This window comes from Salvia splendens, chromosome 3, assembly GCF_004379255.2.
Source record: "Salvia splendens isolate huo1 chromosome 3, SspV2, whole genome shotgun sequence".
NCBI classification, from domain to species: domain Eukaryota; kingdom Viridiplantae; phylum Streptophyta; class Magnoliopsida; order Lamiales; family Lamiaceae; genus Salvia; species Salvia splendens.
The window spans coordinates 10,773,391-10,785,312 of NC_056034.1; the positions used below are offsets into that span (position 1 = coordinate 10,773,391).

General features: G+C 44.1%; 2 protein-coding genes and 1 pseudogene across 2 annotated transcripts; 2 read left to right on the forward strand and 1 right to left on the reverse strand.

Annotated features, from left to right (window-relative positions):
- Nucleotides 1–272: 272 nt before the first annotated feature.
- On the forward strand, nucleotides 273–1,824 carry LOC121794890 (annotated as a pseudogene).
- A 129-nt stretch (nucleotides 1,825–1,953) lies between these two features.
- On the reverse strand, nucleotides 1,954–5,195 carry LOC121794889 (protein root UVB sensitive 3). The gene is made up of 14 exons (XM_042193272.1): nucleotides 5,029–5,195; nucleotides 4,762–4,821; nucleotides 4,639–4,677; nucleotides 4,496–4,558; nucleotides 4,349–4,405; nucleotides 4,140–4,203; nucleotides 3,845–3,928; nucleotides 3,661–3,743; nucleotides 3,437–3,566; nucleotides 3,233–3,325; nucleotides 3,006–3,144; nucleotides 2,793–2,833; nucleotides 2,524–2,711; nucleotides 1,954–2,330 (listed from the first exon to the last, which is right to left on the reverse strand). The coding sequence occupies exons 1-14, from the start codon at nucleotides 5,185–5,187 to the stop codon at nucleotides 2,235–2,237; spliced, it is 1,296 nt and encodes a 431-aa protein (XP_042049206.1). The 5' UTR covers nucleotides 5,188–5,195; the 3' UTR covers nucleotides 1,954–2,234.
- A 349-nt stretch (nucleotides 5,196–5,544) lies between these two features.
- On the forward strand, nucleotides 5,545–7,900 carry LOC121794888 (pentatricopeptide repeat-containing protein At1g69290-like). The gene has a single exon (XM_042193271.1). It carries the CDS (start codon nucleotides 5,549–5,551, stop codon nucleotides 7,511–7,513), a length of 1,965 nt encoding a protein of 654 aa, XP_042049205.1. The 5' UTR covers nucleotides 5,545–5,548; the 3' UTR covers nucleotides 7,514–7,900.
- The last annotated feature ends 4,022 nt before the right edge of the window (nucleotides 7,901–11,922 follow it).

The following is an 11,922-nucleotide window of genomic DNA, read 5'->3' on the forward strand; positions in this document are numbered from 1 at the left end:
ATTCTAAAGACATATGTACTTTAAATTTTATACCTATTTTACTTAAATTTTAACCAAAAAACGTGTGCCAACTTGAAAAGGTGATAGCACTTTTAAATAATAGGAGTACATTCTCTTTTTAAAAAGTTACTCTACAAACTAGTCAATGAATATAAAGTGGGGTCCATCTGATTTTTACCTTTATACTATTAATTATTTAATTCATTTGTGAATATACTTCCATCCTTACTCTTCAAACACCATTTTACGCTTTTCTTCTGCATATACTTATTTTTTCCTTCTTTAATTTCAGCCCCTCACAGTTATTCATTCCAAGATAATTTGTTCTTCAGTGGCATTATTTGGTAAGAGCTTAATACAATTTTTTTAAATTTTAAAAAATTTGAAAGTAGAAAATTAAAAAAAAAATTGAGTAAGGGCTTCAACCCTACCCAGTTTCTATGTGTGTCCGCCCCTGATCTGAGAGATTCATGGTCAGACAGCTGCAAATGTATCGTGTAGAGAGCAAAGGAGGTGCAATAGCTTGCATGCTCTTAGCTCTTTCCTTCTTGGGCACGTGGCCTGCACTGTTAACACTCCTTGAGAGGCAGGGCCGTCTCCCTCAGCACACTTACCTTGATTACACAATCACAAATCTCTTGGCTGCAATCATCATAGCCTTCACATTTGGTGAAATCGGCAATCAAAAGCCAAACTTCCTAGACCAGCTATCTTAGGTCCAAATCAGATAACCCCTCTTGATGTTAAGGACCTTTACACGTTCGTCTGTTTACTTGAATCTTGCTTTGCTATGAATATGGAATGCTAAGCCTATCTATGCTATAAAAAAAATGCAGAATAATTGGCCTAGTGTGTTGTTGGCAATCTGGCAACGCAGTATGCTTGGGCATTTGTTGGTTTGTCAGTCACTGAGGTTATGACATCCAGCATAACTGTTGTAATAGGTACTATGAATTTTGTATTAAGTTTGTCTTTTTAGTGTTTTTGTGAACCTAAGCTTCATATATATATCCATTTTGGTCTGTTTGCTTTATCCAGGAACAACATTAAATTATTTCTTGGATGGCAAAATCAACAAGGCTGAGATTCTTTTCCCTGGTGTTGGATGCTTCCTGACTGCTGTCTGTTTCGGCACTGCTGTTCATTCCTCCAATGCCGATGATAACAAAGCCAAGCTTGCTATCTATTCGATTGATAGGAAAGGCACGGCTGTGTATGTTATTTTTCGTCCAAATATACATCTCGAAAACAGTAGTTCAAGCAATCCACAAGTTTCTTATTGTTTGAGTGTGTGTGTGTGTGTGTTTGTTGATAGAACTCTCATTTTACAGTGACAAGAATGCTCATGCTTCCAAAGAAACTAATGGAAACAAAGGTAAAACCATATATCGTAAGTTTTTTTTTTCTCTCATTCAAATATTCTGTATACAATGTACAGATCTGGAAAATGGAGGCGACAAAGCAAAGTATGGCACTGCAGATTTTCTCATAGAGCTCGAGAACAAAAGGGCAATCAAGGTTTGTTTTCTGCTTACATCAAAGGACAAATATACATATACAATATTGAAAACAAAATTTGAATTGGTGCTTGCTGCTGCAGGTTTTTGGGAAGGGGACTTACATAGGTTTGGGAATAACTTTCTTTGCCAGATTATGCCTCTCTTTCTTCACTCCGGCATTCTTCTACATATGAATGCTAAATAGATTGAAAAAGAAATGCAAATTTACTGCCAAAGCTCAGCAACTGAATTTGGTTAAAACACACATAGAAAATTATAAAGAAATGGTACTTTTATTCTAGTATCATCAACTTTCTAAAAATTTGTTATTTTTCTAAGTTTTTTCTTTTGGTTTTCAGTCAAAGCAACAAGTTTTGGTTTTCATGAGTTATCTTATCTTTGCTTACAGAGATATTGATTTAACAAAATTTAACATTCTCATCAAATTTGACAATATTAATCAATAAAAAGTCAGATCTTATTGATTCTGAGGATAACATTAGTGTCACAGTCGGCAAATAGCCATAATTTAGGAAGAATCAACAAAAAAACTAGTGCAAGTTCAAGATTGGTATGCATTATAGTGCAGTACCAACAAATGACTCTCAAAATCTAGTGAAAAAACAGAGCAATCGGAATCAGGCGTATGCAATAAATTAAGAAGTTACATTGGAAAAAGGCGTTCTATTCGATTTGCTAGAAATTTCAGACCAGGCTCTTTGATGTTGAAGCTCCCTACTCGACTTTATCAGAGGAATCTATAGACCAATTTGCCTTCCATGCAATGGAGGGCGATAGAAGACGTTCTGTTCTCCATCCTGATGATCGGAGCTGCCAAGCAAGGATAAACCAAAAATTACAACTTAGGTTTATATGAGAATGGCAGTCTTTTTCTCATTTCAATTCTAGAACTAAATGTGAACATCATGATCGGAATATGGCTATTGCTTCTACCTTTTCATTTCCTTATCCCTAAGAACAAGAGGAAAAATTAAAAATTAACATTAGTATTTCCAGGAAGTACCATAAGAAGAAAGTCTTGATAGTTTTTATCCATCCATGACTGGCTCTGGATATGCACAGATTGATTTTTGTCATCGAGTTTTGCCAAGACGAGAGCATGCATGAAAGCTTGTAGGACATCTGCTGCTGTAGAATCTCTATGCATGACCACATCAACAAAACTCTTTCTTGGAAGTAGTATGTACATTCCTAGCAAAACCGAAAGGAGTTAATAAGACTAAGTGTTGATTTGAACTTACAACTGTAAGAAAGGGGACAAATGAGATGAACCTTTGTTGTAATAAGAGCTGGCAAGATGCGAGAGATCTACCCTGTTCTCCAGAAAATGAGAATTTACAAATCAATATAATCACGTTTCCAACGTTATTAGGTATTGTTACATGCTAAATGTGTTAGAAGAAAATGCTCAGGATGAGTAAGTCGCTCAACGTAGGAATCTGGGAAATGCATGTCAAAAGAATAACAGTACAGTTGAGAACTTACACTTCATCATTATTAAGTGAAGAGATCCGGACACTTAAGCGTACCCGTTTCCCCAAATTTTCTACCCTGCTCGTCATCCATGAGCTCATCCACAGAGGTAAAATATGTTCCATTAGTGAGACCTCTTTTGGTGAAAGAACTAGAAAACAAAATACAAAAATCACAACATCAGCGTTTTGGAATCTCAAGTCCTACAGTTTCATAACATCAGAGACTCGATGTCTCACCTTGACCAGTTTTTATGTAATGTGGCAAGAGAATTGAGCTTCTTTCAGAGTTTAATGTGCTCAGTGTAAGGCAACGAACAGCCCTGTAGTTTGCTGCAAATAAAGTAGAAGACTGAGTTAAGGTGGATGTCATTGCAGTTGATGTTAGTTCAGACAGAAGAATCACCAGCAATATAAGCAATAAGACTAACAGAGGAGACTAACCATACATATGAAAGACGGTGAGAGACAGAAAACAAAACCATATGGCCATTGAATGTCCCATAGTGATGTGGGCGAGAAGCATTCCTAGAGCCATCCCGATCATCGTTGCTAGAGTCTCTTGGCTACCTTCCTATCTCATTCCGGGAACAAGTTTCAGTGGATAAAAACGGAGAAAACAGTTACTGCAATATCTTGACCGACCCCTTTAAATGTAGCCGTGTTACCTTAGCAGATATATCAGCTGCATTGTTCTGAAGAGCAAAATGCTGTGTTAAGGCGGCTCTGGTTGCACCACTGGCAACTCCAGCTATTAAGTAGCACATATGGAAGAATTGGAACAGAAATAATTAGTATGACAGAATATGCATGAGGGCTTGAATTAACGATTCAACAAACTTTCAAACTTACTGAATGATCGCGATATGCTTCCCAAGCATACAATGACCACAAAAGCCGAAGGGAATAAAGGGGAAAGAAGGTCCATCAGCATCCCTGCAACAAATTCAGTCTAGTCTCAAATTTGAAGCTTTAGAAATGAGCTGATTAATATTGTAAAAGAATCGATAAATATGACAACTATTGAACTACCATATGAGAAAGAAATACATAAGAGTACTATGTATAATGCACTGATGCAGCCTAATCAAATTGTAGTAGCAACAACAGAAATGATATTGGCAACTAGAAGTGAAGACAGTTTTACCAAGGTCATTCATGAGATCTGCAGCAAGACGCCACATTTTGGCATTGCTATCCAGGTCTGCCCCCTGATGAAAAGAGAATGTGGTGTTAGGGATCTTAATCCCGTTACCAGACAACATTTCATGGAAAGATGGGATTAAGTATATAGACTTTTTTCTCTGTCATTTCACATGCATAATAGTAGATCCAAAAAAACCAGTGAAATATTACCCGGTAAAATGTAAACAAGACACCTCCAAGCATTCCAGTTAAATCTCTCAGAAACCACTGGCATAGTTTTTAGAATGGAATTAATAAACAGATGGAGAAAAAGGCACTCTAACTTTCAAATGATTATCATCTTGCACAAATGTATACCTGAAATGTAGCCCCAATAACTGTGGCCGATTTCTCACCAACACCAATAGCACTTAGAAGAGCCTAAAGCAACTAATATATGCACTTTAGTCCTACATACATATGACATATCAAAATGCTAAAGATTGTAACAATCTTATTACCTGTGTGGAAAGCATTGTTCTCACATAAGTCGATAGGCCCTGCAAGAAACCTTACCAATCAATATCAAGGGCAAAAACGCTCCGGATTCAATGAAAAAACTAGAAAAACAAAGGGTTGGCAACCTGCAATGAATCCCATATCTGAAAAGGGACATAATCAGGAGTCACACTGCCTGGAAATCCCTGCAATTTTGTGCCAATTTCAGATCAAATGGAATTTCTCCTAACACCAATCAAGCTCACTCATCACAAATATTGAAGTTCTTTTCCTCACAGGTTATGGCATTAAATTTTTTACTGTGCTTGAAATAACACAGTTTGGAAAACAAACATCCCTCAAGCAATTCTTACGAAGAAAGATTAATAGCGAGGAACATATCGACATTTCACCTCAGGAACAAAGGCGTCGAGGATTCTCCGAGAAAGATGATTGAAACGGAGAGACGATTTCCGTACGGTGGCTCCGGCGACAGTGAAAGTTGCAGTCTTTGTGAGTTTTGAAGAAGCGCTGCCGTTCCATTCTTCGATCACTGAGGTCTCCGGTTCCATTACTGCTTCTCTGGACGTGCTACTATCAAAGTCAAGACTTCATTTTGTCTCGGAAACAAGATTACAAGAGCACAATAGCAAATTAATAAAGGTAATAAAACAAAATTTACAAATTAAGGAGAGAAAAAAAACACATAATTTACAAATGAAGAGGAATATTGCACAATTAAGGAGGGTGAAAAACACAAGTTCATATATTAATGAGGGTTAAAAAGAAAAGGTGAAAAAATAGTTGGGCCCAAAAACAAGGGCAGAAAACGAATAATGACAAATTAGTGGGGCCAAATATATGTCAGTATAAACTATTTTAGTGATTCTTCTTCCGCCGGCGGCAACTGAGGAGGAGGAGAGAGTGGAAGAAATGCGGAGAGCAGCCAATTTTCTGCTTTCGAGACGACACTTTTCATCATCAGAAGCAGAAATCTCAAGCCTATATTCATTCCTCCAACCCTCAATCTTCGCGCTCAGGAAAAACCCTCAATCACAAGAAACAAACAAACCCAATCAAAATCCGGTTTCGAACTCCGTTTCGCAGCACCAAAAATCCAATCTTGAAGCCGCCCTCCATCAATCCCTTCTCGAAAGCGACACCGACGAGGCGTGGAAATCATTCAAGTCGCTCACCGGCGCCGCTGCCTTTCCGAGTAAGCCCCTCACGAACTCGTTAATCACGCACCTGTCCTCGCTCTCCGACACCCACAATCTGAAAAGAGCGTACGCGTCGGTGGTTTTCGTGTTGGAGAAGGATCCGTCGCTGCTGGAGTATGAGAGCGTGATGGCCATTTTGGTTTCCATGAGAGAAGCCAACACCGGCGCCGCCGCGTTTGCTGTGGCGAAGAGCATGCTCAAGAACAGATTTTTCATGCCGTTTGAGATGTGGGGTTGTGTGCTCGTCGAGATATGTAGGAAAAATGGGAGCTTTTCTGCTTTTTTGGGTGTGTTTCATGAGTGTTGTAGGATGGTTCTTGAGGAGAAGGTGCATTTCATGAGGCCTGATTTGACTGCGTGCAATGCTGCATTGGAGTGTTATTGTAGGGAGTTTGAATCTGTTGTTGATGCAGAGAAAGTGGTGGAAACAATATCGTTGCTAGGGATTAGGCCCGATAAGGTGACATTTGGACTGCTTGCGTATCTATATGCCATGAAGGGGCTGAATGAAAAGGTGGTTGAGTTAGAGGGTGTGGTTGAAAGGCTTGGTGGTTTTGATGCAAGTGTTCATGTGCATAATCTGATTTGTGGGTATTTGAAGTCTGGTAATTTTGAAGCAGTTTCAGCTGCTATAATACGCGGTGTGAGAGAAGGGGGGGACGAGACCGGGTTGAGTCAGGGGACTTGTGATGAAGTGGTGAGAGGGTTTCTGCAAAATGGGGATCATAAGAGTTTAGCTAGCTTGATCATTGAGTGTCAAAAGCTCGAATCTTCATCTCTTGCGGTGGAGAGATCTTTTGGTTATGGTGTCATTACTGCTTGCATCAGTCTCGGTTGTCTAGAAAAGGCTCATGGAGTTCTTGATGAGATGAATGCTCGTGGTGCTTGTGTTGGATTGGGCGTTTACGTGCCAATCTTGAAGGCGTATTGCAAGGAGCAAAGAACTGCTGAGGCTGCTCAGTTGGTTACAGAGATTAGCAGCTTAGGGTTACACTTGGATGTCAGTAGGTACGATGCTTTGATAGAAACATCCATGTCATGCCAAGATTTCCAGTCGGCCTTCTCTCTGTTTCGTGAGATGAGAGAGTCAAGAATGCATGATCTGAAAGGCAGTTACTTGACGATCATGACCGGCCTAACTGAGCACCACCGGCCAGAGCTGATGGCATCCTTCTTGGATGAGGTTGTCGAGGACCCTAGGGTTGAAGTAGGCACTCATGATTGGAACTCGATCATCCATGCCTTCTGCAAGGCCGGGAGGATGGAGGACGCAAGCAGGACTTTCAGGAGGATGAATTTCCTTCACTTTGAACCGAACCAGCAGACCTATCTGTCCCTCATTAACGGATATGTGACCATAGAGAGATACTTCAGTGTTCTTATGCTTTGGAATGAGGTGAAGAGGAAGATTTCTGGTGAGGGAGAGAGAAGATTCGAATTGGATCATAGCTTGGTTGATGCTTTTTTGTACGCGTTGGTGAAGGGCGGGTTCTTTGATGCTGTGATGCAAGTTGTGGAGAAATCGCGGGAGATGAAGATATTTGTCGATAAATGGAGGTACAAGCAAGCTTTCATGGAGAAGCATAAGAAGCTGAAGGTGGTGAAATTGAGGAAGAGAAACTTGAGGAAAATGGAGTCCTTGATTGCCTTCAAGAATTGGGCTGGTTTGAGCACTTGAAAAAGGTTTGGCATCCGTGTTTGGCTGTTCGCTTGTCTTCTCAACCAGACGTGCTGCAGCTCATTGGATCGGCATCTAGAGCCAGCAACGAGGCATCTAGGGAGCTGCTGCTGCTGCTGCTGCTTGAGCTAGATTCGGGTCTCAAGAAACGAACATCTGGAAGCGCGTTGCAGGCTAACTACGGCCTCTTCAATGGTGACGAGATCTAAGAAGAAAGCAGGATGCAGGTGGAAGAGTTAATAGTTTGGATATGCTCTAATAATGCAACTGATCTTTGCTTTCACCAAAGTTAGTTAGTTAATTAGTTATCTTTCTGCGTTGTTGAATTTTGTTAAGATTGTTCACTCACACACTTAAATGAAAATTAATTTAATACATCCAATTTCATATTGTTTCTCAAGGACAATACATCCAATTTAATACATATTGTTTCTCAAGGACAATACATCCATTGCTTAAGCATAACAACATTCATGACCTCATGAAAAATGAAGCCCAACAACTGAATAGAGGGATGGATATAGACGAGAACAAAAATCAAATAAGAACCAATATCTGGCAGCAAAAAAATCATCTAATTCTGCAGATTGACAGATTCGAATCAGGAGAAATGGTGAAGGAAGGCAAACCTCATCTATCGCTAATTACTGCAAATTGAGATTCATAAAAAAGCATCAGTTGAATTACTGGTCAAAAAGCAGAGAATAATTTAAAATTAAAATCAGAGTAAACACACAATAACCAAACAATTTAGACGAGATAGCGAAAGGGGAGAATTTCTCCAAACCGTGTAAGTAGGAGAGGATGTGTTGTGGAAGAATTTCTCCAAACCGTGTATGAAGGAGAGGAAATGTAAATTGTGAAGACAAATGCAGGGATAGGGATAACATGGGGGGATTAAAGCATCCACAATGGCGGCGAGCGGACCGGCTAGCTGATCCCTGACGCTCGCCGAACCATTGCAGCAGGCGAGCGCCAAATCGGCGAGAAAAACGGCGAGCGCACGCCGATTCCCGAGTGCTGGCCGATCGACTAGCCGCCATTGCAGGCTCTCGCCGATCGGCCAACGGATTTTTTTATTTATTTAATTTTTGAAACACTATATATACGTGATTTGCACGTCATTTTATTTGCACCACTTGTTTTAACGAGTATTCTCTCTATCTTAATTTCTGTACAAGAGCAACAACGCGAAATGGAGCACAACAACGAGCTTACTCCAGGGACGAGCGGGTCTCAAACTCCCACGGTACCCGTGGGAGGTGGATGGGGGTCCGATGGCCGGGTACTACAATATGTACCTTGGCAGCAGATGATGCCCGGGATGGCATCCGGGGGCGGTATGCCGGGATGGCAGGGGATGCCGGGTGGCCGGCCATGCAGGGCGGGCAGGGTGTACCGGGGATGCAACCCTGGATGCAGATGATGCCGGGGTGGGTACCCGGGATGCAGATGATGCCGGGGTACCTGGGGATGCAGCGGACGCCGTGGGGGGACAACGTCTATCGCCCCAGTTTTGATTTTGTGACTGCTTCTTCGCACACATCGACCCCATCGGAGACGCAGTTCACTGGGTGTGATACTTTCTCCTTAGAGGAGTTGAGGATAGATCTCGGGGATGCGGACACCACCGTTCAAACGGAGGGAGTAGGGCGGGGTCGGGGCGCGCCAAAGAAGAAGAAGGGGAAGGGCAAGAGGGTGGTCGGCGAGTCGTCGCAGCTGGCTGATGACGACAGCCCGGCACGAAGGAAGTGGACGGACGCGGAGAACGTCGCGCTGTCCAAGGCATGGGTGAGTGTTTGCGATGATCCCCTCGCCTCGAACAATCAGAGGATCGTCAACTTGTGGGCTAAAATAGCAACAGCCTACAAGGCATTTTGCTCGGAGGGGAAGCCACGCAGCGGGGAGGAGTGCCGGAAGGGGTGAGACCGAATCAGGGCTGAGGTTTCCCGATTTTTGGGCTTGTACACCAACGCCCTCCGCATGCAGACCAGTGGCCAAATTGAGGACGACTGCAGGAGGATAGCGGAGAAAGCCTTCCCCGTGCCCGGGCTTTATAAGGAGTTCACCTACTGGAACTGCTATGAGGTGCTGATGGACTCCGAGAAGTTTCGGGCAGGTGTTGATGCTGGCTGGCCGAAGAAGCAGCGCCTGAACTATACCGGTGATTACAGCGGCGGCAGCAGCGGCGGTTCCCACGACCTCCCCGAGGATGTACAGGAGTTCCCGTCCCCTCCCGCATTTGCTCGCCGCACTCGCCCGGTTGGTCAAAGGCGGGCGCAACGGGCTCGCCAGGCCTCCCAGGAGGTCCAGTTGGCATCCCCCCTGTTGGCGGGTCGACAGCCGAGCTCCTCTTCTTCGCGCGTCAACAAACGCGAGCTCAGATGTACAAGGTCTTAGCTGAATGGAGGGCGACAACTGACCCCGAGGAGAAGAGTTTTTCTTCACTCAATGCTCGTGAGTATGCGGGCCGATTTTAATCCCGCCGTGGCACAGGTGGGGGGCTCAGATGCCGCAGATTTGGGGGTCCCGGATAGCGGCGACAACGGCGGCGACGACGGCGAGGAGTGGGGCGGAGGAGTTTTTTTTAGATTAATGTAATTTTTTTTAATCAATGTACTTTTTAAATTTCAATATTATTATTGAGTTTTCCCGTATACGTGTCGTAAATTTAATTCCGTATTTTGTGTGATTGTTAATTATTTGTTTTTATAATTTTGTTTATTGTGGCTAGGCTATGGCTGACCTATTGCTTGTCCAGTTGCTTGTCCTAATGATGTGGCAGTGGGAGTTTTTAGTGCTGCTGATGTGGCAGGAGGAGTTTGTGGCTAGACTATGACTGGACTATGGCTGTGCTATTTCTATTGGAAGGCTCTTACGTCTCTTTTTCTGGTTGCATCATTCAATCAAGTACTGAGCAACACCCGACCCTCTCCTTAGGCCATCCACAATAGGAATAGCCCAGCAATAGCCCAGCCATAGCCTAGCCACTGCCACATCATCAGCACTAAAAATCCTCCTGCCACATCATCAAAACAAGCAAATAGCCCAGCAATAGCCCAGTCATAGCCTAGCCACATAATATCCACATCACTATTAACAAATATATACAAAATGAAATAATTAACAATCACACAATATACGAAATTTAATTTACGAGACATATACGGGAAAAATTTAATAATACTATTAAAAAAAGTATAATAATTTAAAAAAATACATTAATTTAAAAAAATACAATAATAAAAAGGAGTGCCAATTCACTCCTCGTCTCCGTCGTCGCCGCCTCCGTCGCTGTCTCCACCATCGCCGCCGCCACCACCGCCGCCGGTCTCCCTCCGTGCCGCCTCCAACTCGTCCTGCAGGCTCATGAGCAAGGTTTGAAGCACGCTCTTCTCCACGGGATCCGTCGCCACCCGCCATTCGGCCATCGTCTTGATCAACTGAGCGCGCGTTTAGGCGCGAGCGAAGAATTTGAGATCCTCGATGGATTGGCCAAGGGGGGATGCCGACTGGACCTTCTGGGAAGCCCCGACGTTCCCCCTCGCCTCCCGCTGAGCGCGCTTGCGCCCAATCGGGCGAGGTCGGCCACCGACCGAACGCGGCGTGGGGAACTCCTGCGTCGTCTCGGGGAGGTCGTGGGAACCACCGCTGCTGCCGCTGAAATCGCCGGTGTAGTTCAGTCGTTGCTTCTTCGGCCAGCCAGAGTCGACACCTACTCGGAACTTCTCGGACTCGTTCAGCACAATATAGCAGTTCCAGTAGGTGAAGTCCTTGTATAACCCCTTCAGTGGGAAGGCTTTCTCCGCTATTCTCCTGCAGTCCTCCTCCGTTTGGCCACTGCTCATCATGCGGAGTGCGTTGGTGTACAAACCCGAAAATCGGGAGACCGCAGCCCTGATTCGGTTCCAGGCCTTCCGGCAATCCTCCCCGTTGCGTGGCCTCCCCTCCGGGCAAAATCTCTTGTAGGCTGCTGCTATCTTGCCCCACATGTTGACGATCCTCTGCTCATTCGAAACGAGAGGATCGTCGCAAACACTCACCCACGCCTTGCAGAGCGCGACGTTCTCCTCGTCCGTCCACCTCCTCCGTACCTCCTCCTCACCCGGCTGCGACGACTCGCCGACCTTCTTCTTGCCCTTCTTATTTGGGGCGCCACGCCCCCGCTCTACCCCCCCGGGCCCCCCTTGAACGAGAGTTTTCGGAGCTCCGATAGTATCAAACACCAAGTCATCTAAGGAGAAACTATCAAACCCCAAGGGCGTTTGGGTCGATGTGTGCGAAGAACCAGTCGAAAAATCAAAACTGGGGCGATAGACATCCCCCGTCGTCGTCGGGGACCCCCCAGAAGTCCACTGTGTAGCCGGTACGACCCCCAGAGTCCCCTGTGTCGGCGGTACCCCCCCGGG